The sequence below is a fragment of the Poecilia reticulata genome, linkage group LG5 (assembly GCF_000633615.1).
Source record: "Poecilia reticulata strain Guanapo linkage group LG5, Guppy_female_1.0+MT, whole genome shotgun sequence".
NCBI lineage: Eukaryota > Metazoa > Chordata > Actinopteri > Cyprinodontiformes > Poeciliidae > Poecilia > Poecilia reticulata.
In genome coordinates, this window is record NC_024335.1 from 19620592 (window position 1) to 19648353 (window position 27762).

A 27762-nucleotide genomic window follows, 5' to 3' on the forward strand; every position below is an offset into this window, starting at 1 on the left:
ATAAAAGCATAAAAAAAAAAACAAGGACACTCAGTAATAGGCTCCCCGAAGTACAGCAAGAATACTATCTCCACTTCAAAGTCTAGATTGAAAACATATTATCATCAGCAACAAAAAAAAAACATGTTTATAAGGAGTTTTATTGCAAGTAAAAATATATTTACTCTAAAAGCATAAGTACACAACTACAATGTGCGCAACACAGATTGTTTAAAATTCTTTCACATTTGTTGATTTACAAAATAAAACTACTCAATTTTAGATCAGCTGGACAATAAAATACGCTAAATAATAAATATGTATGACATTACCATTAACAGTTCACAGCCAGAATCCATATCTACAATGCAAGATGTGGATTCTTGCATCTGCAAGAATGTGGATTCTTGCAGATGCTCGTTTGTGTAGTGTACAATTTGTGCCATTACGAACTTGGCATGAAACAATGAAAAAGAAATGTGACCAGCCTAGCATCACAATAATCGGATTCAATGGTCCTTCTGCATGACATAAAATTCTAATGACGCATGACCTTTAGTCTTGGACGAGTTTAAAATATTGCTTTTTGTCCAAAGGATTGTGTTCTCTCCAGTAAAGTGCAAATTCAAAGCTGTAACAGATAATCACAAACTGACTCATAAACTCAATGAGATCAAACAGATCTTATAATTAAGATTAATTTGATATGCATATTTAAGCAGTTTTTGGTTTCTTGGTAGAATGAGCTATAAAACTCCATATGCTATGTAGACCAATGAATTCACACACACACTCACAGATGGTTCAAGTAAGGCAAATTATCACTGAGTCATTCCTACAATTGAGGCATTACTTTGTGTGTTTTTTAAAGTCGAGTTCTGTCATTTTTAATACGATTCATAAGACAATATGTTGAATAGGATTTATAATTATTAAAGCATGTAGTGACAGGAGAAATAACTTGAAAAACTAAAAATGCTCAAGCTATTAATTATTCGGTGGCTTTGACTCGAAATAGTTTAATTGGAATCTATCTGAGTGTAGCATTAAAACTCAACAACTACTTCTTTATGTTCTTATCAAAGGTGGTTGTCCTGGGAAAATCTGAGAATTGATATCTATTTTGCATGTATGTGCAATGGGCTTAGACACAATATTGGAAGTTGGTTTATGTCAGTAAGCTCATGTCCAGTTTGGGCAGAGGCTCCTTCCAGTAAGAGAAGCTACTGTATTCAGGACAGACCAAAATCGCAGCGTTATTTGTCTCGGCAGAGACCACGGGGAAGAAATGCTCGACCAATCCAGTCAAGCGGTTATACCTGCAGAAAAAACACACACATGCAACCAGGAGGTTAGAAATCCGACTAATCTGCATGAACGTATGACGGCAAGTTACAAAAAATCATTTCCATTTAATTGCTTGGTTTTTACTTACGAAGACTTGTTGCCTTTATCCATTTCTTGGGTAAGCTCTCCTTTTGGGTTGACTGTAAATATTTTACTCTCACACACTCCCACCTTCTTATAGGCAAAAACATCCTGCAAACGCATCAGAGATGAGCTTTATTGCAGAGGTTCACATAACTTTAGTCTTATTTCTTTACCAGAAAAACGTTTTAACCAATAAACCTAATATTTTAGCTACCTTTTTTTTTTTTTCGAAATATGCACGAGTGTGTCTACAAAGTGATTAAATGTAAACCACTCAACCATAGCTCCTCCCGTCCTAAGAGGATTGGATATTATGCAAGACTTTGGAGTCAGTCTTCAGTATTGCTTACATTAGTCCTGTTGCCGAAAGCCGCGTAGAAAGGCTGTTTGTGTGATCCGAACAAATCCCTGATGTCACTAAGGCAGGCGATCTTAAAGACCTCTGGCTTCTTCTCAATCACCTCCCTGCAAGAGTTGATGTCAACAGTCATCCATTGTAAAGACAGTTAGATAATAAACTTGCATGCAAAATTTTGTGAAATGTTTTGAAAAAACATGAAAATAACGACTATGGCTACTATTTTAAGAGGGTGTCGATACACTGTTATAAATTTGGTCTCTTGAATGAGGAATACAGACCGTCCTGTGAGGATTTGAGCTACTGTTACCTGTGTAGTGCTGATAAGAGGCTGCTGGGAGCCAGCAGCACAGGGCCTTTAGGAAGAACAGTGCCTTGGTCATTGACCCACTTTAAGTAGTCTTTGGTGATGGTAGCCATGCCGATAGCCCTCGCCGAACAGTACAGGAACTTGTATCCATTTCTGCAAAGAAATGAGCAGCCAAAACGGCGTTTTACAAAATTAATTATTTCATATGATCAAAACTACACAATGTATCATGCATTTTCGATTGTTCAAATAGCAGGATGCACAACAAAAAGACAAGATAATCCCACAGGTTGAGTTCCATTCATGAGTCATCTACAAAGGAACAACATTTCACATACTTGTGTATTTTGTGATAAAGTTTGGCGATTCCCTTGTGTGTCCAGTCTTTTCCAAACTGAGGCAAGATTTGGCCAAGAGCATCAGACCTAGAGGAGACAGAGAGTGGAGCTTATAACAAAATTAAAAATAACTTTTTGTCATTAAAAAAAAAGAACAAAACAGAAAAGGATTACGATAAGGTCGTAAATTCTAAAGGACGTTTTCATTAATATTTGAGGTTAATATCAACACTTGTGTCAGTAGGTGTAGAAACGCATGATGCATGTGCAAAAATGTGATGAAAATGCCACAAAAGTGCCACATTTCATTTATTGCAGAATCAGAGATGTAGGAAGGTGACCCTTACCTAGGGAAACTTAGCTTTCTACAGAATTAAACACACAAAGCAATGTGATGAGGTTTATAGCAAGGAACCGTGTTTAACGTGGCCTACTTGGTGATTGTTCCATCAATGTCCGAAATGATGACCCGGTCGTTCCAGTTCCACAGGTAGATGGCAGCTTCACAGCGACAGGTGCCCTGATATTGCGATGTAACACTGAATACCACTTTATTGGCTCCTTCACGCAGATTTAGACTACCCTGGTGGAAGAAGATCAGAGAGACACACATCATAGCACAAAAAGATCTTATCTAAATATGTTTGATGTTTTCAGGCAAAGAGTCAGGGTTGTCCTACTATCTCCTTGGAAGTGAGACGTAGTGATTTGCGGTACATGTGGCTGAAGGACATGGTTTCTGGAGAAAGACTGGGAGATTTTTGTCGGAGCCCTACAGCGTCAGTGTTATCCAGTGTGGCTCTGGGAAAACAACAAAGGAAAGTCACCGTTTGCCTTCATCCGCCTCTAAAAACGTCTTTTTCACAGTAGCGACTTCGAGTGTGTACCTTGCAAATAAGTTAGCATTTGTAACTGTACAGTGCCTTGAAATTCAAACGCATTTAACATTTACACCACTTTATTCAAACACAATTTTCACGCACTTGTCGTTATGTATATAATTTGGTTGCAAAATTATCCCACTATTAAATTTTCCTTTTTGGATAAAATCTAGATAAAATACATAGTAATGTGAAAAAGTGAAAGAAGTGTGGATGAAATTAGACGACGTCCACACAACACTGAAGATATTTGGGTGTGTGAGCAACTAAAGCAGCCAGTAAAGATTAACATAAACACGCAAGGAATCCTCGTTAGGGTTTCCCTCCACTACCAAAGTCATGCGGTAGTGAAACAGATGTGCAACAGCAGGACTAGCTAGAACAGCACCAGCTGGAACACGGGACGCAAGGTTTCCTGGGGAAGGATTATTTAATCACTTGGTAATGAGGTGACTTACTGGACTGGGGAGGAAACACGTGCCAGCTGCTCCTCCTTTAATTGTTGTTGCTGAAGAGAAAAGAGCAGTCAGCATTCAGCCCCATTATGTCTTACATGAAAAATATTCTCCAACTAGAAAGGACACACCTTTTCATGATTAATCAGTCAGTGCAGGCTGATATATTACATTTCTTCCCATTACCCATCACACAAGCATATATATACTTATATATATATGAGGACCTGAGCAGCTACCTTGTTGTTGTCCATTTCTCTGCGTCTCCATGAGAACCACCAGCGACCAGGTTTTTTGGACATCTTGTCCTTCACCAGCTTCTGTACTGTACTCTTATGTATGAGGCACATAGAAAAAAAATTATCCTTTCTTTTCTGCCACCATTTTTATTGCAAGGGGGTTTTATAAACTTCGCTTAAAATTAAAAAGCACAACAAAGGTGCACTTAATGTTTGAATTTTAAAATAAATTTTTAAGACGTTAGTGGTCGGGTTTCAAAACAATAAAATACCGTCGGTAGGTTCTTTTGGAACGCCGTCACAGACAGGATCATAGGAGCAGCCACTCCCCAGTTGTAATAGCTGCAAAAAAGCGTAAAAGAGCTGATGAGCAACAGCGGAAATAAGGACTTTAGCCTGGAAGCTGATCAACTTTTAAAAACAGTATAATTATTTTTTTCCACTCACTTAGAATTTATGCAGATGACTAGACTTGGATCCTCAATGATTCCTGGGTTGTTGACAAAATCCTGATATGTCACAAGGTGCTCTGTGAACGTTTCTGAAGCAAAATGAAAAACAAACATACAAAAATAGAAATAAATAAATCAAACAGACACCTTCTCCAACCTGACACTGGATCAATCACTCCTACCTTTGGTAATCTGGCTGGTGTCTCCTACTTTCCCACAAAGAGACATGCTGACGTCCATGACGTAAGAATCAGACAGGTAGTCTGAGCCACTGTCCACTGCTCCAATGTCCACTAACTGAGGCGAATGGCTACCTAAGCCCTGTTCAGCAAACTGAGTTAACGCTCCCTCTGCCTCCCTGTGGACAGGCAACAGTGAGTAATTTAGGTTCAGCTTTTGCTATTATTGTTACTGTATCAGAATTACTGGCTTGTTACATAGTTCTAACACTGAAGAGTTAAGATAAGCGTTAAGATATTTCATGCGTTTGCTGTGTCACCCATACAGCTGATGGCAAATTAGAAACATATCTGCTCATAGCTTTATTGTCTTTATTGCAAACAAATTTGCAATAAAGGCCTGAAATAATGGCACATGTTATTTTTTGCCAATATCACTTCAGGTAAAAATGACTCAGGCCATTATTTTAGGAAGGTGACAAATTATTATTTTTCTGTCCAGAAAATATGTAGCAATTCAAGGTTGGAACTTGACAAAAATGAGTCTAGTGTGACAGAAAACATCTTACATTTTGGGGAAATAAAGCTCCGCCACCTCCGGGTCCAGAGTGTTCAGGTCCTCCAGGTAAATATCCGACGAGCCTCCAGGATGAATCCGTTTACCTACGACACAGTCACGCAGCACCGTGAGGAACAAATCCACCTCAAGCTTCTGACTTTAACCTACAGAATGAACTTAATCGCTCAAATGCTTCACTTTTTTTCTCGTCCTGTTCCTCCAGTTTGGAGGATGCTTCGGAGGATTTCGCCACGTCACTCCCGGTGTCCGCGTCGGCAGCTTGTGCTGCAGTCGTCGCTGTGGCTGAGCTTTCGGGTGACTCATCGGTCGCTCTGAGTGTGGTGTTGTCATCTTCTCCACCGGCGCTGGGCACTAATCCTCCGTCAGGAGCAGAATCCGATTTTCTCTGCTCAGATGAGACACTTTCTTGCTGCGGGTCTTTTGGTCCTCCACTATCCTGGCCTGATTCTTGGAGTGTGCATTCTGCCATCTTTTTTGTCAGCTCTTCTGTTTTGCTCAAAGTTCCATTTTCAGAAACTCCTTCAGCTACAGAACTGACTTTTTCAGCGCCTTCTTCGCTTTTGTTGAAACAAATGGCAATATTCTCAGAAGATGACTCTTTTTCCTCCTTCTCTTCCACCGTAAATTCAGAATCTACTTCAGTGGAAGAAACGCACGACATGAAGATGTCGTGGGAGGAATATTCGTCATCAAAGATCTTCAAAGATGAAGAGCGGGCTTGCTTAGCGCTGCTGTTTAAACACACTGAGCCCGCCGTCGGCTGTGGCTTCACGCAGCCGATCACCTCGGAAGGTGTGACCTCGTCGCCAAGGTCAAAGGAGTCCTGTCTCTCAATGGGGAAGAAGTGAGACGTGGCCGTCAGCTCTCCTGGCGCATTCTCTGGGTCACAGGGCTGCGAAAAACAGGACAACCGGGTGTCAGCGGGTTGAACTCCAACCACAGCACAGGTATGGCATAAATGCGCTGCTCTGTCTGTGTTGGTGTGTTTCACCGTGGGAAATCCTCCCCAGTTCCACTGCATTTGGGGCTCAGGCAAATCCGGGGCTTCGTCCAGAAGCTCAGAGTCGATTTTAAGAGAATCCGGCCGACTCAAGAAAACACTGGAAAGACACACAGGGGATTCTCAAAACTGAAGAACAAACAAGAATGTTTGTTCAACGGAAAGTAAAAAGCTTTTCTCACTTCTCTGGGAGCTCTTCGTCTGAACATGGATGAGTGTCTCTGTCCTGTGTGGCCCCCAGTTCTTCAGCTGGCTCCTCAGACATCGAGTAGTACACCGATTTACTAACACGCAAAATGAAAAACATTAAAGCTTTAACAACTTTGTTCGCCTCGATCTGGGATTAAAGTCAGTGTTAAATCCTGGTTCCCCCACACCGAACTCCAATCTTTTTTTACTGAAACTTCAGCTGTATCCCGGCTACAATCGGGTTAAAACTCATCGCCGCAACTTTCCACCAATAAATAAAGAATTATTCAAAACTTCATAATGAGCTGTTGGAGCAGGGTTGTAAAAAGAAAACTTCTAGTCTTTAAGGCAAACATGCAAGCCCCTTCTTAAGTTTGGTCTCAACAATAAATAAAAAATTTTCTAACTTAAATTCGATTACTTTGTTTATTTAAAATAATAACATCTGTACGTTTCACTGTCTGACCTGAACAGAGGTAGTTTAGATGAAGGACTGTCCCGCTGAGCAGCGTCAGAGTCTTTCGTGCTCTGCTCCTCTTTGTCTCTTTCTTCTGACGAGGAGTTGGTTTCGTCCCTCTGCTGAGTATCATAACGCACGTGCCTCCGCCGCCGCTTCTTCTTGCGGGCTACGGACCCCTCAGCGATCACATCCGTCTCCTCGGGGACCTCCAGAGGAATAGGGGAGGTGCACAGATGGGCTGGGACCTAACACAAAGAGAAGTAGAAAAGAAAAAAAAGAAAAACTTTATTTGACGACATGAAAGTGTGATTTAGCTAAAGCAGTCTCTGACGTCGTTCAGCTTACCTCCATGTTTTCTTCTTCTTCCACAAAGAAAGCCTCGCCATTATCTCCGAGCTTCATATGCAGGCTGACCGATTCTCCGTTTACCTCGATGTCGACCTAAAAATCACAACATACGGCTCAACGTTATTTATATTTAGGCAGAGAATAAGGTATGAAAAAAAAAAATGTACTCACAATTTTCTCTTTGGAGCGCAACACGCCGAGCTTCCCGAAGCGGACGTGAAACGGCGAACATTGGTAAGATCCGTCAGGCTGCCGCACCACGATGACATCGATCCCTCCGGTCAGGGTGGCCGGGTTCAGGCCGCGGTACAGCTCCTTCACCGTGACATACACGGTCTCTGCTAGCTGGCCCACAATGTTCATGGTCTGTGACTACAAAAAATAAACGAGAAGAAAAACAAGAAGTGAGAGCTTTTAGGCAGAGCGAGTGCCATGATGAAGCAAGAAATAGTTTTTTGCTCTGCTCTTTGGTAAACGCTTGTGGTCTGTACCTGGTTAGCTGTGTTTCTGTTTGCTTAATCACACAAGTAGAAAAATAAATACCAGCAAGAAAGTTCCAACCTGCAGAGTTCATTCCAAACAGCACAATGTCCTGCAAGCTGGTTTTTCTATTTGTGTAAGCCATATTGACCTTTGCATCAGGTCTTTGACTGTGACTAATGGTCTGAAGGTCAACAAACACGAATTAAGATGCGATCCTGTGAAAAGATGCAATCGTTTGTCTTTGCAAGACAACAGAATCTGCTGACGTATTTTTCTTGGTCCATCAACTTGATTATGTAAAAGGGCTCACTAGGCGGGGTTCTAGTGTACACAAACACATGGGTCGGTTTAAAAGACGTGAAGACAACATGTTGGTGAAATTCAGAAATAATTGTCGTTACATTGGCTTTTCTCACCAAACAAGCCAAACGAATCCAACTGTTACCAGCTTCAAAAAGAAAAACTTGACTTTTGACCTTGAAGGTGGACAGTCCACTTTCAAGTGACAGTCCATTGCTAGACTGTCAAGTTAGCTTTCAAGCTATTTAAAACCAAGCATGAAATTAGGCTTCCTAGATGCAATAATTTCTAGGGGGTATCTAAACTCTTGATCATAAAAAGTAACTCCTGAGTGGAGCATTTTCTCTAATGGAAAATTCTAGCAGATTTTTGGAAATCACATAGTTAAAATAATGATCTACACATGAAGATGACTGATTTAGTCATTCTTGGCAAGCTAATAGCCAATACAAAATACTAATCATCAGAATGATTTCCTATGCTTTTTTTAATTATTTTTTTTAATACAGCATTCTTGTCTTACTGTTTTTACTTCTTGTAGGCTTTAAAGAGAATTCTAATAGCTGAAACAGTACTTACAAAAAACAAGAGATTATTTCCACTAATCTGGAGCAGATCCTGAGTCTAAGTCTTACCCAGAGAGAAGGATGCAGATGTTCCCTCCCAATCCAGCCAGGTTGCCCTGACCGCCTCTCCGCCATCAGCTTTTCCACGTTATGAACTCACAAACTGTCTCAGGTAATGTTGCCACCATGTTCATCTGAGGATCCTCAGAACCATGTTTCTCATTCTGCTCCACTGCCTCACAAAGCTGATGACGCTCAGCGTGTCTCTGTGAATGTCGGCCTACATACTGGCAGGTCGGACACCTTAGAGACAAAGTTCTGAAAGTCCGCAGAGCTGAGCTAAACTGGATCATAAGAGACGACAACGCTCTACTCCTCTCTGGTCTGTGGTAAAAATACATATATACAGTGATCTATGAGAGAGTCCTAGTATATTCATACACACACACACACACTCTGATGCTTCCTCTATCTCACATAACACACACACACACACCTCACATGACAGCTAGACCAGCAGTTTCTGAAAGCCTCTGATGAGCTTTTCAAACACGCTCACACACATTCTGGTCGCAACCACAGCTCTCTGGGCCGTCACAGACCAGGGGGACTCTGCAGCAGATATGCTGTCTCACAGAAAGAGTTTCGCATTAGGATGGATATCCCTGCCCAAGCTGCCTAGAGACGTCGACAGAAAGGTAGGCCTCTGAGGAAAACAGCAGCAGATTAGGAGATGATGAGGCCGTACACACAACCGCAACTCTGGCCGATCATGTGGCTGTGCAACAGAAAAACAACTACATGTTTAGCTCACCGCCTCATTCGTCAGAAATAACTTAAAGTGATAGTTGATTGTTATAACCTGGTCAGCTGTGGTGCACTGTGAAACCAATAAAAGAAATCCCCCTGCAGCGTGAACAAGAGAGGAAACAGTCGCAGTTATAAATCCAATATTGCGTTCGTATGATTCTGTCGGGAATTTTCCAGAAGGCGCGTTTGCTTGAGCTTTTTATTCACTTCTCAGAGGCAATCAGCTGGATATTGTATTGTAAAGCTGCATCTATCGATCACTGTTTTACACTTCTTATTGACCGATTTACAGAGTCTTGAAAATGTATATATTTTTTTTTAGCATTTAGTCAAATTACAACCAAAATCTTCATTCTATTTTACTGGGATTTTATGTAACAGACCAACATAAAGTACAGCATAACAATAAACTGAAAGGAAAATTATGCACGGTTTTCAAAGAATTGTCAAATCAAAACAACTTTTTTTTTTTTTTTTAAGGTTTTTTTGGCTCTAGTTGCCTTTATTTGATAGTTAGTTGACAGGAAAGTGGGTAACGATAGAGGGGGGAAGACATGCAGCAAAGGTCGTCAAGGCTGGGAATCGAACCTGCGACAGCCGCGTTGAGGACTGAGGCCTCCATATGTGGGTTGTGCTTAACCCCTGCGCCACCACAGCACATCCCAACAACTTCTAAAAAGTAAAAAAAAAATTCAATGCAACCGTTTGCTTTCAAAAGTCAATAAGTAAAGTTGAGTTCGAAATAGAATGCGTAGTTTAATCTCAATATAAATGCAGCTTGTCAGTGAAGGCCTCAGAGGGTTGTTAGTGAACAAACAGCATCATGACCAAGGAGCGCCTTGGTTGAAACATTGTTGAAATGTTTCTAGGGTACGAGTCATTTATTGTTCATTCATTGTTCATTCATGTTCACTTTAGGAGGAAAGTCTCAACATTGTCTTGTGTTTTTACAAATGAACTACTTGGTTTAGTTTAAGAAAACAAAAACATAATCACTGTCGATTAGAATAAGACAGTCATTGTTTCAACATAAAGTATCAACATTTTTGGGGATTATTGCATGATGCAATACATTACGGAGCATTAAAACACAGATTTTATGACAATTTTCAGAAAAGAAAAATCTCCAAAAAGTGTGGCAAAAGCAACACAGATGTTGCTTGGCGGGCCTTTTGCATTCCACAAAAACATTTATAACTATTAGCAGCTAAAAATTTGTCTTTCAAAAACATTAATCTCTGTAGTTTAAACACAAAATTCTCCAGACAGACACAAAATTGTTGAATATTTTGAGAACTCACAAAACAAATTAAACAAAGGGTTGTGAACTAAGAACAAGCACCGGTGGCTACTTATTGTATTTACTTCTGAAATTAGAGCGCAGACCTGGAAATATCCTCAAGTCTGTGGATGTCGGAAAACCACAGGGATATGTAAATTGCCGTCCTAAGAGAGAAGCTAACCACTACCACCGACAATTTTCCTATTTGCATTTACCGTCCAATTTCTGGTTGGGCAGTACTCTGAGTGTGTGAACGTTTTAATGATGTACAAAACGTCTGTAGTGAACATTTCTATTACCATAGCAACTAGTACATTTTTTGCCTAATGGTAGACAGGTTGGAAAAAAAATCCCCATGGCTCCAACAATAAACAACAAATATCAAGGAAGATTTCTAAATGTTGGATAAACATGTACAAAAACTTTTATTCCCACATTAAACTGTATTACTCGATCACCTAGAAAGACACCATGAACGTTTTCTTTCATTGACTGCTGAATTGTGAACTAGTGCACTTGGGGTCAGATGCTTTACAATCCAGGTATTACTTTAGACTTAAGGATTGTGGGTGCCATGTTAGAGGTAGTAATATAACAACGAAAAAAACTTATTACACCATAATTATCCAATATCCAGAAAAGCCTAATGTTTTAAGATAAGATTTACTATCCTCATACAACCTTAAATTAAAAACTCGAGTTTCCCACTTATTGGATTATCCAACTTCTTTTTCTCCTCCCCCAGAGAAACTATTATGTATTAAATCAATGACTCAATCTTATTCAAACTTGATTCAATTAAGTTCAAATTTAAAAATACTTTAGTGAATCCGCACAAAATGTAAATAATTTAATCAATAAATTTAATTTAGAGGCTACTACTATTTCAATTAACAACATATATACATTTCAAAAAATATAACATAACTAAAAAAAAAATAAAATAAAACAGACGCTTTCCCATTAGACGACAAAATGGGTAACTTTAAAGGTCACCACATACTTTATCTGAAGCCGAACGTCAAACGAAAGGGACTTTGGATGAAGTTTGTGGGAGCCTTAAGATAAGGATGCAACAGAAAACTTAGCTTCCGCGACTATGCTACATGTCTTACACAGGCACTGAGTAACTTAACTACTTAACTCCATTCATTCAAAGCCTACAGAAAAATAAAAACAATACGTTCCCTTCAACGAAGAGCTCCACTTCCCCCCTGAACTTCATTCAGTTCACTTCGATAAAAACAGAATTCCGGTAGAGATGAATCACCTCCATTTACTACTTTTATGAAAAAACTTGGGAGAGCGCGGTAGAGAGAACAGCAAAACTTTACAAACTGACAAAAACTACTACAGCTCACTCGGCTGTAGCACTCCACGTGTTTTACATTTGCTACACTTTTCATACAACACCTTTCATCGGCGTTAAAAGATGAGATAAAAGACAACTCACCTTTCGGGCTTCTCCTCACTCTGACACAACGACCATCTTCCAACTGTACAACGCATGCGCGTTCTAAAGTCAACCACTTCAGTAAACCAATCAGAAACTCGAGGGTTAAAACGGTTCCGCCTTTTAATGGAAATAGTAAACAATACGTGAAACAAGGTCTAACACACATCAAGAAACCTCTTCAGCTATTACAAAAGACAAATAATACAAATAATCTTCATTGTTTTTGCATTTCCTTTCATCTTTCTGTTTTACTTAAATATTCCATTTGCCTTTGCCTGTCAGTCGATGTCTAAGATCATCAGACAAATTCCAATATCACAACCTACCCTCTTTAATTAGATAGGTAGAGGATGTGAAAATAGAATTGCCACTTTACATAATCATGCCACCTGTGATTAAGCACATGTTCTTTTGTTTCATATCACTAAATATCATATCACCTGTTTGACAAACATTAGGAGGGCTAAAAGATCAGAGAAGCCTAAAGACCACACCTAATCTGAAGATATTCAATAACAGATAAGTAAGAAAGTAATTGTTTCTATCAGCCTAGAAAGGATTACCCATTTATAACGCTTTGGGGTGCAGTGAACCAAATGAAACTCATAATACACAAATAAAGAAAACTTACACATTGTGATCATTCAAATTGTTGCAATTGTTCTCACCAACTAGTTATGAGTTATTTGGGGGGCAATTACTTAAAATAGGGCCAGGGTATGAAATTATTACCTCTTGTCATTTTAATTTAATATTAATCTGTTTGACCGTCTGGAACATTGAAGTACAGGGGAGTGAAAAGGTCAATACACCTTTTGATTGACCTTTTGATTCAATCAATTGAACTGTGATTCAATCAAAAGATCAATCAAGGTGTATTGACCTTGGCCTTCAGCTTGAAGCCAAGGTCAATACACCTAAAAAAGCGTCAAATCTATTGTCGCAGTGCTTTATCTTTTATTTAATTTTTCTTTCAGTGTAATACGATCACCATACCATGGTTTAATGAATTTGAATTTGAAGTCTACTGTAGCCCAGTAGATGGCGACACTGCACCGCAGGTGAACATCATTTTAACTGGCACGCGGTAGACCTTGGACTATCCCCCTTTTGTCGATTCTAATTCTAATGCAGTCTAATTCTGTATTTATAAATAAAAAATATTGTAATTTAGATGATATTCTATTAAAATATAAAACCGATGATTATTGCTGAGTTAACAACAGATATAAAAAGGGAAGGTAACAACGATTTCTTATTAGTTATACACTTAAGTCACACTGTCATATACAAGTAAATGTTCATGTTTTAGGTAACTGTATTTTATTTTTCTTAAAAAAAACACACACACACATAAAATAAACCGTGCAAAATAAAGACCTGTGAAAGAAAACTGCGTCTTAAATTATTCTGCCCAAACAATGAGGGGAAGATCTTAGATTTTACAAAGAGCTGAAAAGAGTCAGAGGGACATAAGATTAAATCAGATACTTTATTAATATTGTGAAGAAAGTTACCATAGTTTTATTAGGAGAGAATTCCTGGAAGTGAAAACAGAAATTGTCCATGACAGGTGTTCATTTTAAATTCTGCCCCCCCCCCCCCGAGTTATGCAGCCTCGCTGCCTATTTAAGGGCACTATTGTTCCAGCAGAAACTCGGTCTGCATTTCCTCACTGCTCCCTCTCTCCCTTAATATGTTTCCACCAAATGTTTAGACTCCTTTCTCTAAATAAGGCAGCCTTATCGTAGTTCCTGTCATTTCATCTTTGCCTTTTCGCCAAACATCCCAAAGAGCGACCGCGGCAGCAGCGAGGCTGTAGCTTTTGCATTCCTTTGCCTTGTATGGACAAATGGTCTGGGCCTGGTTCGTCTCCCTACGGGACACACTGCTATTTCCATTGGTCTGAGCAGGAAAAGGAGGCGGGGCCTAACCAGGGGAGTTTGATTGTTTGAGCAAACTTTTCAGCAGGACCGCTTGCCTCCTTTCCCTCTGCGGTGACGGATACGGGCAAAAGGAGTTGAAAAGACTCTCTTCATTTTCAGCTTGAAGCCAAGGTGAGAATGAAAGCTGGCTGTAACTCTTTAAGAGCGTCAAGAATCTCTTTTTGCTTTTATTTGAGGTGGTTTGGTGAGGTAAAATCTCAGGAGTCGGAGCTGAGGAGAGAACAGTTACAGTGATCTTCCTAAGTGAATATTTGTGGGGATTTCCTTCAGTGAAAGGAGACTAATGGGGTTCACCTTGTGCCAGATGAACTGTGAGCATGTACGGTTATGTTCATTCCCACCACAGAGGAACTTCTGAATGCAGCTGACCCATTTCTTACGTTCACCTGAGATGCCCTCTCTTGTTGGACTCGTCACTCTGTTTGTTCTTGGTATGTGTGACCGTTGGTCTCTTGAGTTTTCACACTTTCAGCACCGGCTGACCTTCATGACTCAAAGTTGGTGAGATGGAGTGAGACAGCGACTGTTCCTATTGGTTCTAAGGACAGGGGAGCTTTGTCTTGGCCCACTCTGAATAAAAGGATGAAAGAAATCAGTGATGGACAGAGAACAAACGTTTCTGTCAGTACAAATCAAGCCGAGGTTATTTGTGTTGTTCTTGCCACAATTCATTGCTGATTTTAAGCATTAATTCTTATTCTTGAAGGTAAAGTTCATGCGCTGAAGACTTGATTATGTATCAGGCTTAAAATGTCTAAAATTTATGATGTCAGCTACAGGCCTTAAAAAAAAAAAAGAGTCTTGAATCCAAACCTTCATATTATGTTTATTATTTCAGTCCTTCTGAAATCGGTTCGCTGTATTTTTATGCAATTAAAATAAAGGTATCTTTCTACACCATGCACTTTTAGTCTTTAGTAAGTATATCTCTAACAAGATATGTCTTCAAAGCAAGGATTTCATTACGTTAATCTTATGAACACTGCATTCCAAAGTTGAAAATAATAAAAAAAACATCAACAAAATCAATTATAAGTTAATGTCATTAATATTTTGTGGTTCATGTAGCTCTTAAAATGAATTTAAAGCATTGTAGAGGGCATTATAAAGGACCTTAACTAAATTGCTACAAGCTTTTCAGGCAAAGTTGGATTTAGGAGGATGTGGGCTCCTGAACTAAAGTCAGTTTTGGTGCTTTACTTGAGTTTTTCTTTTTTCAGGCATTGCAATAGATTAAAAGGGAACACATCAACATCATTTGTAGGCCAAGTATATAAGAAGCTGTCTTTGTATATGTGCTTTCTAAAAAGAAATGACCCCCCCCACCCCCCCTGCAAGTGTTTTAAATGTCAGGCCTGAATGTAGAGAGGTAACATCACTGAAAGGAAGGGTAGAGGCTAGGACCTTGAAATAAAGGCTCTTATGTCTGATGTACTTGTATTTGCACCAGATAAAAACTGGGTGTTGTGCGTCTTCCGAAAAGAATGAAGGGAAAAGCGCTAAACGAATGGAGGAACTCCTTGCTTCCTGAAATGTCGTATTGCCTCTTCGTGGTAGTTTTGTTTCCAGCTTCCTGTGAGGTTGGGAATGGAAGGGCCTGCGGCCAAAAGTGCACACCTTTTGGCGTTTTGTTTTTAATTAGCTGGGACACAAAGGGAGCCAAGTGTTGGGTGAAGTCAGTGAAGACTGTAGAATAACCTGCTAGAATTTAACCCGTAAAATCGATGAAGAAATCTGCTTATGTTTTATTTTTGGTAAACTTTAAACAGCAAGAGTAGAATAAACACGTTTATTGAATCACATGTTTAAAATGTGATTCAACACATTTTAAAAATGTACTTGACAAATTCTCCTAAGTTTTAGGAGAATGTGTAATCCAACAATTTTTTTCTTTGTTTCACTCGGGTTGGCTTATTCAAACAGACAAGACAACCAGAGGCGATATTTGTAATTCATTAACTAACATATGATACTAAATAGTTGATCCAGTTCCAAAAATTCCCAGTGTAGAAAGCAGTTTAATGCCTGTGCTAGATTCTTGGTGGTTGAATCACAACTAGCAAGTACATTCACAGTTTCTTTCATTACGTCATCTGGTTTGTTCTCCATTTAAAAAAAAAAAAAAGTGAAATTAACAGCAAAACATTCCTAAAATTGTAACAAACTTTTGAAACATGCTAATAAGGTGGTTTACAAACCATTTTCTTAATGACCACGTTGAAGGTGTGCAATTTACAAATGATCACCACCTCAGACTGCTGTTGCTAAATTGGCTTAACCTGGATAGAAACATCTTCTACTCCATAAATTTTATGGCAATGCTTGACTTTTTATTAAGTTGACATCTTCATTTATAATATCATCCCCATCACTCTCTGCTGCACACAACACGCCATGTATAATAATACCAGTCGGCTGAACCAATTATTTTGTTATAATCTGACCAAAACTTTTAGATTGGGTTTGTTACCAAAAAAAAAGTGACTATTGTTGCTTGAATTTACTTGTAATTGAGCACTGCATCTTCAAATAAGTGTGAAACAAGCAAAAAAAAAAATAGTTACCACTATAATAGAATGATACTGTGAAACTGTTTTTTTTTTATAGTGCACGTGTTTGTGAACTGCCCTACAGTAAAGGTTCCTCATTTTGTTTTTAATTTATATGGAGGAAATGCAAACATGGAGATCCATAATGTCTTCATGTAAACTTTAGATCACAACTGAGTTGTCCATTAAGATCATAAACTGAGCTGACACGACACATTTGCATTGGCTATAAAAGTATGAACGAGGTACAGTTGCACTAATTTGTATAAATAAAAATGACTTGTAGGACATGCATCTGCAACCCGGATAAAAAGCAGAGAAACCCCTTTTACCTGCTGCTCTTTTTTTTTTTTTTTTTCTTGTCTTGGCTGACCTGCACAGTAATTCGGCTTTGCTCTGCTCTATTAAATACAAAGACACTGTCACACATAAGGACCAGGGAGATGAAAGATGTGGTGAAAACGGGTCAACAAAACTGTGGCAGCACAACTGTATTAAACCATCAAAGGGTTAGAAATGGCTTTTTGAGAGCATTCATCTCCACCCTTCCTTGCTTTTTGGGCAATTTTGACTACTGTACACCTAAAAGCCCCAGAGAGCTGCAGGGTTTGAGATGCTCAGACGTAGTCGTCTAGACGTCACGATTTGGCTCTTTTCAAACTCGCTGAAACCACTAGGATTGCCCATTGTCTCTGCTTCTACCACATCAACATCGAGGAGAAAATGTTCGCTTGTTGTCCAATGTATCCCTCCAAATAACTGGTGTAATGGTTTCAAATTAAAAGGATCAGCATTATTCACTTTATATGGTAGTCGTCATAATGTGTCCATACACTTCAGTTAGGCACAACCTTTAATAAAAACATTAAGTAGACATGCAGCAGTTAAAATTCACCTTAGATTGTTTCGTAGGACAGAGTGACGGTGACTTTGCTAAACAAAAAAACAACTTACATGTACCTGAGTTACATTTATTATTGGTAGCATACATTAGTAATCCCTCTGCCTGATGTTAATTAGAGATTAAAGCAACATAATGAGCATAATCAAAAACTAAATGTACAACTATCCACTTTGGGATAGAACAAGTTGAGCATTAATTCATTTGTGTGAAATAATGTGAAATAATAGTCAAACAGTAAGCTTGTGAAATCCTTTTCTAATCAGCATTAAATGGATGTCTTGGTAATTGTCGAAGAGTGTAGAGTGGCTGAAGAGTGACATCAGGCTTCAGAGACATGATGCAAACCACAGATTTAGCTCTAGGCATAATATATTTTTAATAAGACTGAAAAATCTTGCAGGCTTCAGTTTGTTCCATATAAAGTAAATATTATAAAGACTACTTATCAGAGTTTGAGATAACATGTTTTAAAAAAAACAAAAAACTTTTACAATAAAGACACTTGCATTACATCATTTCTGTGCTTATCTAGACATGATGTCATTCTTCTGTGTGAATAATTGGCCTTATTTACCTTCCTGCACAAACCAGCCTTACCCCTGTGTCCTCCATCAGCCATTTACCCCGAGGGTCACACATGTGCACACACACACACACACACACACACACACACACACACACACACACACAAAAACGAATTCTAAATCCTTGTAGACCCGAGCATGAGTGACGGGTCTAATTCTGGAACTATCTGAGGTGTGTGCTGCAGTGACATGTCATTTTCACACCAATCAAAGTGCCTGCCGTTTCACCGACAATGGGATTCTCTCTCTCTATAGAGGAAGTGAGGTGGAAAAGATTCGCCCGCAAGTGCAAACTGAACCTATGGAAGATTTGGTGCTAAATGCACACTATATAAACCAGCTTAGTTTGTGCATTCACACGAAGCTGTGTTTGTTAGCGAAGCTTTGTCTAACCCACCTTTGTCTGACGTGATCTCTGCACAGGTCCAGACCGAGCCGTCGCCATGTCTAGCAAACGTGCCAAGGGAAAGACCACCAAGAAGCGGCCACAGAGGGCCACCTCCAATGTCTTTGCCATGTTTGACCAGTCCCAGATCCAGGAGTTCAAAGAGGCGTTCAACATGATCGACCAGAACAGGGACGGTTTCATCGACAAGGAGGATCTGCATGACATGCTGGCCTCTTTGGGTAAAGAAAGACAAAAAAATAAAATTCTGGCTTTTTTTTGGGTCACTATTTGGTGGCTAAAACAAAATGGGAGAAAAACATATAATAAAGTAAAATAAATGTTTCACAGATGTGGTGCATTTATGGGGTTCAACTTAAGTCGGAATCCTTATTCTCAATATTTCTCACCCACCAAATATTGCTGCATATGAGGCAAATGTAAGCGTCTGTACAACGCTTCGCAAAAGCATTAATAGCTCTTTAAGTTATTAAGAGTACAACCAAGAACTCGAGTGTATTACTTGGATTTTGTGAGTTCAACCCACAAAAAGTACTGCATAGTTGTTATGTGGAAGGATGTGCATGGTTTTTGAAATTCTTTATAAATGATAAAATAAGGAGCACAGCAGATGGGGGCCAGGTCAGCCCCCCTGAGTCCAGCATCATCAGGGTGAAATACAGTGGGGGCAGCATCATCACTCCAAGACACTTGAACTTTGCAGGAGCTTCATCATCGAGTCCGACTCAAATCTGAACAATTTTGCAAAGATTTCAGTCTCCAGAGCTGGAAGTGACGTACATTAAAAGACTTTCAGTTGTCATTGCGAATACAAAAGCAGCCGCAGATTTCCACTTTACAATTTTGCATTGGTATTTCACAAAAAATCCCAATACACATACAAATTTAAGGTCGTAAAGATACGAAGTAAAAAAGGGGTATGAATAGTTTAAAGAGGCATTGAATGTAATTAACCGCGTGGCTGCTTCACAGGCAAGAACCCGTCGGATGAATACCTTGAGGGAATGATGAACGAGGCTCCGGGGCCCATTAACTTCACCATGTTCCTCACAATGTTTGGCGAGCGGCTCAACGGGACGGACCCCGAGGACGTCATCCGCAACGCCTTCGCCTGCTTCGACGAGGAGGGATCTGGTGAGTCCGCATGTAAACAAAGGTCCCACGTCGCGTAGAGAAGAGCCGTAGATGCCGTATTCAGTGTGCAGCGCTGTATTTATTTACTCAGTGTGGATGCCGTCTGCTCAATTAGGGTTTATCCACGAGGACCACTTGAGAGAGCTGCTGACCACCATGGGCGATCGCTTCACAGATGAAGAGGTGGACGAGCTGTTCCGCGAGGCGCCAATCGACAAGAAGGGCAACTTCAACTACGCGGAGTTCACTCGCATCCTCAAACACGGCGCAAAGGACAAGGACGATGAATAGAGGGGAAAACGGCTGCTCCTGGCTCCCGCTCACATGCTGCACCACAGATTCTCACCGATCCCTCCCCCTTACAGTGTATATTAGAAGTAAATAAAATCGGAATCACTATATAAATGTCCTTAAATTGTATTGTACATTTGATGGCGAACGTGTCGATCGAGGATTTAATCTAAGGATCCACAGATCTTGTTCTGCGATACACTTCCTGCAGCTCAAACTACATTAACTGCACTTTGACTGGTATTTATAGGCAACTTAGTAAGATTTTTGTGATGCATTGCACACCGCTGTGTTTGTTTATATGTGCTGTAGGGACTTTCGGCTTCAGTGCTACACAGCAATGACTACCCCTTCCTGCCTGCCTTATAACTACCACAGAAGCTTAAGCACTGCCACGTGGCCCCTTTGTCTGTTGTCTTTGTATTCTTATAGGGTTGCAAAAAGTGTTTATTTGATTTTGACAATCAAGCAGTGAGAATGGCAAAGCGGACGGTTGAGGCTGATGCTTTGCTTCATCAGCTGGTTGTATTGGTTGAAGGATCAGGTATGTTTGCTGTAGAAGGATCTCTGTCATGAATCTGCTCAGGCTAATAAAGTATACTACAGCTCCTGTAGTAAATGGACCATGTCTGTGGCAAATGAATGCGTCTACTCATTTAAACTAGCTTTTTTTTTTGGACTCATTAAATGCTTAATACTTTGTAGAATTTAAAAATGAAAGTGTTTATTGGATTCTCTGCCACAATGTCTTTTTTTTACTAAGTTCAATATTGACAATTTAAATTGAAAAATGCTTTTTGGTATCTTAAGTGATGTTGTGCCATTTAAGATGATTTAGCTCAAATTCAGACTCTAAACTTCTAGCAAAGTGCAGTCATGGTCTTGTCCATATATATATACTACCAAAGAGGGAATAGAAGAGGTACAGAATTAGATACAGCACATTTTAGAAGAACTCAAAATCTTTAAGAGTTGAAGGCCTCAGAATAATGGTGTTGCACTTAAAGGGCGTGACTGCATCATTTTTAAATGTCTTAATCACCAGCAATTTGAGGGTATAAAAAAAAAAAAATCAGTTTGTCATGAAAGGTAAACCAGATCCATTTGTTACTGGATTTGATCATTAATGGCATACAATTGTTACCATAAAGCCAGTGAGCTGCATTAAGCACATTTTTTTCAGTAAGGATAAAAAAAAAAGCGAAACGTATATATGAAAAAAACTGAACCTTTATTTCTTTGAAATGTTCATACAAAAAACAGACATTTAAAGTTTAAGGCGTATATTGCACAGACTATTGAGTTTTTAATACATATTTAAAAAAAAAAAAAAAACCGGGACATCCTCCCTCATTCGAAGGCTTAAGGCACAGCAGCCAGTCACACTGCCTGGAGTCATAATTTGTAACATGAAGTGGAAAAAGAAAACGTACAAAATACATTTGGTTGGACAGGAACTACATCTTGAGAATAAATCTCATGCTAGTAAATATGAACAAAAAATAAAATAAAATAAAAGCTTGACCTTTCACATATTTACATCAGCACATTGTTTTTTGTTTCTCAGAAGTGTCAGCTTGCGTCTAAAACCTCGCTACTTAAAATCTTAGCCAGCTTTTCCCAGTATTCTGACCTCGAAGGCATCATCACAGTGTATTTATGTAGTTTGAAAAATGTAATTATAACTTATGCCCGACATCGGTTGTGTGTAACTGAGGTATAAATGAACACCGGCCTACTCTGCCTCTGCAACAAAAGCAAACATTAACCTTAACTTTGTGGCACAGAGTGGAACGCGGTGAAGAAAACATGGGAGAAAAGTTTGGAGGTTTTTTTGTTTTTTTTGGAATGGTGGCAGTGTTCATTGCTCAGCAAAAGTAAAACCCAAACATATGTTTTTCTGTCCACAACCACTCACACTAATACAACAGAAATGAACTTAACACAGCTTTGTGACCTGGTAAACATTAATCAATAATTGTGCTACAGTATTGACCAGAAAGGAGTCCAGCCTTCTGCCAAACTCCCACATACAGACACTCACAGATACCAATATTAAATGTTCGGGGGAGGAACAGTTTCACAGAAACTACATCTTCATGGATTAGCAGAAACTCGATAGAAGCCACTTTTAAACTATCAGATGTGGAAAAAAAAAAAAAAAACTACACTTCTTTTTTTTTAGACGTACAAAAAAAATGTGCTACATTTGCTCTGTCAAGAACCTGTACGAAATAATCGATTTCCGTTACGACATTCGGATCTGAGAAACAGAAACTCTTAAGGCCTCACAAACGTCAGGGAACTCTGGGTGACGCATCGGGTCTCCAAATAAAGAATCGAGAGGGATTCCAGCAGAAAGCAACCTACACACTTGCTTTAAATGGAAACTGAAAATACAAGAAACTTCCCAACGGTAAAAGAGTTAATGATGCATCGTGCTAGAAGGTATGCACAGAGCAGCTGAGATGACGATTCATGAAACCGCTTGGCCGTAAGGAGAATCAAGGGAGTCACTGAGTTAGACGTGCTGCTGTGTTTCTGATTTTTCTTTGGCTCAGGTTTCCAAATGCAGGGGGAAAAAAGAACAAGAAAAAAAAAGCAGAGAACCATGTCAGAAAAAAAAAAAATTAACAGGCTCCTTTTATAAAAAAAAAAGTAGAGAACCGTGCCAGAAAAAAAAAAATTAACAGGCTCCTTTTATGAAATAAAAACTAAAAAAAGAAAAAAACAACTTGATAATTTTAAATGCACACAACTAAAAGAGATCTAAAAAATGTTGTGCTTTTTATCCAGAAGATTGAATAAAGGGCAGCAGAGTTCATATCCAGGGAGGTCACCTTTTTTTGTTTCAATTTTTTTTTAATTTTTTTTTTTACATTCACTAAAGTCCAGCACTGCTACTGGAAAGGCTGGTAAATGTTTGTACAATTCAGGAATATTTTCCTATTTGTTCATTCTTGCAACACCCCAAAATCCCAGGATGACATCAAAATCCGTTGCAGAATGGCATCAAGAACGTAGGAATGACACGCTCTGCCTTCCTCTGTGTGGTAAACGATAAAAGTTCCAACTCATGCCGAGCTCGAGCTTCACGTCAAGAGGCCGACCAAGACACATTCTCCTATAATTGTTAAAGTCCAGCCGTATAAAACACACCTGTCCTCACTTTCTTCTCAGATGTATTACATAAAAAAAAAAGAAAAAAAAGAAACAAAACAGCAGCAGCTTCTAGTTGACAGCTTCACTCAGCGTGTGCAGGCTGTGCTGCGGCCCCCACACAGTGCCGATGGGGGTCTTTACCACTTGGAGTGAACTGGCCTGCCTGGCGTTGGCGTGAACCATGGTCCAGACCTTCGGCACCATGGCTGAGCCGCTGCTCCCTGGGGTATGAGGAGCGAGGTGGGTGGCAAGGCTCAGGAGAGACGGGACCGCTGCTGGAGATGCGGATGAGATAGAGGATGAAGCGGGCAGCACGACAGGGAGTGTCGCAGGGATCGAGGGGGGCTGGTGGAACTCGAGGTGGGGCAGGTCTCCTCTAGGCGTCAATTGAGATGCAACAGTTGCTGCTGGGGGGGGATCTGAAGTGGGGCTTGTGGCTGACTGGGCCGAAGGGGCTTGTATGGAGACAGGGCTCACTGCTGGATTTGAAGCACCCATAGGACAAGAGGCTGGAAGTGAGACTGACGAAGAAGCTGAAGGTAACTTTGGATTAACGGCCGGGAGGGCGGCAGGTTTCTGTAGCTCTGGTTGCCCCAGGATGATGGCAGTTACTGGCACTACAGCTGGTAGGTGAGCTGGGAAGAGACGAGGTTGGTTAGGGCTGGATGCTCTGACAGTGTCTTTATATAAGGGGCTCCACATCACTTTGTTTACCGGTAGGGGGGATAACCCAGAGGCTGGGAGCAAAAGCGGAGCAGCAGCTGTTGGAGATTTGACCGGCTCTGGAACAGACATGGCCTTCTCCATCAGGCTCTGCACTCTGGAAGGATGCATGACCTGTTCCTCTGGAGGCGGGGTAGGGCCCTTTTCGTTTGCATCCAGCTGTTTGGCATGTAAAGGCTCTGCTGGTTTGCTTTGGCTCTCCTTGAGCAGGTCCTGCTCTGCGGCTCTCTGTAGAGCGGCGTCAACCAGCAGCCTCAGGTCACTGAAGTCGTGACCCAGGTAGAGCTCGGGTGGAGTTGGGGGAGGCGTGTTGAGAAGGCCGCTGGGGTAGCTCGCAGCTACAGTGATGCCTGGCGTTGGGCCGGCTGAGGGGGCACCTCGTTCATCCACTTCCATCAACAGGCTTTGTGTGTCCAGCGTCATGAGTGCCTGCACACACACTTCCTTTCCAGGGTAGCCCGCTCCGGTGAGGATGGCCGTCGCCGTGTTCCCCAGCAGGCTAAGGTCCAAAGCAGGCGTGGAGCGGATCACCGATGGACGCGGCTGAGAGGAGCGAGCCGAGGCGCCGATTTCGGGAGAGCAGGCTTCGCCTCTGTTTGGCTGATGGGCCTCGGTTTTACCGACGATCTTACGGGAGATGGTGAACTTGGTGGGGTCTTTGCCATCCTTGCGAAGCAAATCAGGCAGAAGGCGGCGGCGGGCGTTGATGAACCAGTTGCAGATCTGGGGAGAACAGACGAAAATTACTCACAAAAACAAAAATAAACACTTTTTCTTTGTGACAAACTTTTGAAAGCCATGAGATGAGATGATATAAGATGATATATTAAAACCATTTCCTCGACAACTGCGCCTAAGGTGCAATTAAGGTGTGCAATTAACAACTGTTGCCTGTCTTAGACTGCTGTTACTAAATTAGAAGCATTTTACAAATGTTAATGTTTTATTCCAACAGCAGTATTTGTGTTTGTGAGGCTTTGCTTGCTGTGACAAACAGTCAGAATTTTATGATTTAACCCAATTTGTAATTTCTCCACAACTTTAGCCCAAACTTTAACTGTAAATGTCGAAAACTCCCAACAGAACGCATTCCAGTGATTCTTGAGAATAGGGACAAAACAGGTCCTATGGATAAAGCACAAAATTTGAATAAAATATACACAAAATATTTTTTTATTCAAATATCTGAATAAACTAACCTGGGTCATTTGAGCACAACAATGTATGTTTTCCAGGTGTTTGTTTTAAACATTGTAGTGGGTGGATGGTGCCTGTAGAATCCCTTGACCCAGAGCAGAACTCAACACATTGTAATAAAGGAATACCAAGATAATATATTATACAATTAAGTATAAGTAGTCATATAAATAATTATAAACGTGTCAATAAATTATTAATTAAAAATCATTTTATATATTTTCCAACTCCATTGAAATTTGACCCTAGTTTTTGTCAACACCGTCAAACATGAAAAGAATGTAAAAAAAAATCTGGCATTATTGGGGGGCACCAGAACTTCTGAGGACCCCATGACCACTTCCTTTCTCTTCCTTTGCATGAGGGCAAGTTAGCTCTGGTTAGCTTATGTTATTCTTTAGTTTTTCTTCCGTTTTATTCCTAAGTTGCTCGTCACAACCATGATGTATCAACACCATAACTGACAATTTACAAAACTTTGAAGAAATTTTGTGAAATAAAGCTGAATTTTAGTTTACTGTAAAGATGTCATGGAACTGACAAGCTACAATATGACCACCTTCAGAATAACATAATATAAATTGAGGTAGTTTGGCATTTTGTCAACTCCGTCAGATGTCAACTCCATCAGTTTTTCTGACTCTTTCAGTGAAATTGTTGTCAAATCTCACTTAAATGTGCAGTTAATTCATTTTTATATATTTTACATAAATTGCATTACTTCACATGTATCAAGTATTTCTTTTTACTCACTAGTTTGTCACCACCTTCAGTTCTGTGTCAACTCCGTCATGCACTGTCAACTCCGTCAGATGGACTTTTTGTTGTTTTTTGTTTCAAATAATATTTCTTTTGCTTCTTGAGAAGCATTTGTCTGTAAAACTGAGTAAAAATGTCATTAATAGGGTCATTTAAAAATTATTTTATATTTATTTTGTCAGATGGTGATGACAAAGTTCTGGGTCAGGTCCGTTAAAAATTTAATTTTTTTAAAAAAAATTGCAACTAGGAGCCTGCACCTTAGCATCTTTACATTTGCAAAACATTATTTGTCATATTTGCATAAGGTTGAGAAATAATTTTTTTAAAAATTGGGAAAATTAAAACCCATTTTGTCCCTATTCTCAAGAATCACTGGTTCAAGTTTCTGGTTGTAATGTGAAAAAAGTGGATGAAAACATCTGCAAGGCACTGTCAAAAAAAAGACCTAAAAATAATCAAAAATAAATAATTCCACAAGATCTAAAAACTATGCAATCACTCTCCTTTTCCATCCAAGACTGTTGCAGAAGTCTGACATGCTCCCTCTACTGGTACAGGAGGAGAAAAACAGAGAGCTGAGAGTGCTCAGACAGCTGGCAATAATGAAGGTCTGAGCTGAAATATGCTGAGCCACAGAGAAGGCAGCCAAACGCATTCCAGTGAACTGACTACATAACAAGGAACTGCTGCCGCCTCCTGCTACTCTGTAATCTGCCCGTGTGTTGAGAAGGAAAGAGGAAATGTCTACTACTGATGCAACAAAGTGAGAAAGAGAAGGGTGGGAAAATGCTAGCAGCGACTGCAGCACCATCAGTCAAAGTGCCGTCGGTCTGTCTTCACGCATTTCAATAACATAAGATATTAGTAAGAAACTTACTAATTATACAAGTAGTAAAGTTTCAGATGAATGTCATCAAGAAATGCTATTCTCCCCCCCAGAGTTAAATGACATAACTCCAACAAATAGCAGAAATGAGAAAAATCACAGTCCTCTGGCAGGTTCTGAAAACTTCACATGTATGCAAAAAAAAACAAAAGAACAACAACAAATAAATAAATCATCTTACCTGCAGCACAGACAGTTTGGTCTGGTTTGAAAGACTGAGCTTCTCCTGCTCCGATGGATACGCGTTGAAGCGGTGCTCGTACAGCCAGCTGCGGAGGATCTGAACCGACTCCTTGGGCAGGTTGCCGCGGCGACGGCGCTTCGCGAGGATCCCTTTCCCTGACAGGTCAAGCGGGGAGCCGTCATCGCTGTCCGACGCAGCCGAAGAGTGCTCCTGCTCGGGATGGCGGTCATCCTCCAGACCTGGGGGAGAAAACGAGTCGTTTTTAACACGAATCTTTCAACAAGAACTTGGTGGGAACAAAAGTAGCCATGATTAAAGGGCACACTGATATAAACTACACCAGTATGGTTTCTTTTTGTTTTTTTTCCCCCCAGAAATAATGTTTGATTTGATCTGCAATTTAAGACAAAGGAACATTGTATGACTGCCCCCCCCCCACCCCAAACTTTCCTGCTTATAACAATTATTTATATCAAGAACAAAAACATCATTTGGGGCTTTAAGGATTTCTACTGTCTTTAATCTGGCTTTTTAAAACACCTGGAGAGTTTTACATCTGGGATTAGTACGGCTAACCTTGCTAAACTCTACATTCACCTACATTCTCTAAAAAATAAATAAATAAGTAAATAAATAAAAACTAACTGAGGTTTCCAAAACGCTGCCAGTATTAGAAATCCAACATGTTCCAAGACAAAAGTTGAAATTAAAAAAAAACAAAAAACAAACATTTGGTGTAACACTTTCCAGCCATCCTGTTCTCTTCTTAAAGTCTTGCATAACTTTGAAGCCCTAATGAAATATATCCCTAGTTTCATTTATTTTATTGTTTAAAAAACACCCAACAGTCAACTTTGAGTCGCTTCTTCCACCCAAAGATGGGAGTTGTCAGGGTGATTCGGTATCACCCACTGTCCAGAGAAACCGGCCCCCGACCC

General features: G+C 40.0%; 3 protein-coding genes across 6 annotated transcripts in view; 1 reads left to right on the forward strand and 2 right to left on the reverse strand.

Annotated features, from left to right (window-relative positions):
- Positions 1 to 120: 120 nt before the first annotated feature.
- Positions 121 to 12161, reverse strand: LOC103464949 (phosphatidate phosphatase LPIN2). 3 transcript variants are annotated; one of them, XM_008409379.2, is made up of 20 exons: positions 8618 to 8919; positions 7371 to 7571; positions 7197 to 7292; positions 6858 to 7096; positions 6385 to 6486; positions 6194 to 6302; positions 5380 to 6094; positions 5192 to 5285; positions 4626 to 4801; positions 4439 to 4532; positions 4264 to 4333; positions 3992 to 4084; positions 3756 to 3805; positions 3097 to 3217; positions 2851 to 2999; positions 2417 to 2503; positions 2079 to 2231; positions 1761 to 1875; positions 1415 to 1518; positions 121 to 1298 (listed from the first exon to the last, which is right to left on the reverse strand). In XM_008409379.2, the coding sequence occupies exons 1-20, from the start codon at positions 8681 to 8683 to the stop codon at positions 1148 to 1150; spliced, it is 2985 nt and encodes a 994-aa protein (XP_008407601.1). In that variant the 5' UTR covers positions 8684 to 8919; the 3' UTR covers positions 121 to 1147. The 3 variants fall into 3 exon arrangements, with proteins under 3 accessions (XP_008407601.1, XP_008407600.1, XP_008407597.1); XM_008409378.2 differs by lacking the exon at positions 8618 to 8919 and adding an exon at positions 12094 to 12161 and having other exon boundaries at positions 5380 to 6302; XM_008409375.2 differs by having other exon boundaries at positions 5380 to 6302; positions 8618 to 8920.
- An 823-nt stretch (positions 12162 to 12984) lies between these two features.
- Positions 12985 to 20538, forward strand: myl9b (myosin, light chain 9b, regulatory). 2 transcript variants are annotated; one of them, XM_008409374.1, is made up of 4 exons: positions 12985 to 13003; positions 18503 to 18706; positions 19458 to 19619; positions 19735 to 20538. In XM_008409374.1, the coding sequence occupies exons 2-4, from the start codon at positions 18523 to 18525 to the stop codon at positions 19908 to 19910; spliced, it is 522 nt and encodes a 173-aa protein (XP_008407596.1). In that variant the 5' UTR covers positions 12985 to 13003; positions 18503 to 18522; the 3' UTR covers positions 19911 to 20538. The 2 variants fall into 2 exon arrangements, with proteins under 2 accessions (XP_008407596.1, XP_008407595.1); XM_008409373.2 differs by lacking the exon at positions 12985 to 13003 and adding an exon at positions 14035 to 14153.
- Positions 20539 to 22776: 2238 nt separating this feature from the next.
- tgif2 (TGFB-induced factor homeobox 2) overlaps positions 22777 to 27762 on the reverse strand; it is a 6802-nt gene continuing 1816 nt past the window's right edge. Inside the window, exons 2-3 of the mRNA XM_008409372.2 lie at positions 26822 to 27063; positions 22777 to 24518 (exon numbers count right to left, since the gene is read on the reverse strand). Of these exons, the coding sequence (XP_008407594.1) occupies positions 23142 to 24518; positions 26822 to 27063 (1619 nt within the window). The 3' untranslated portion in view covers positions 22777 to 23141. The remainder of the gene's footprint in view (positions 24519 to 26821; positions 27064 to 27762) is intronic.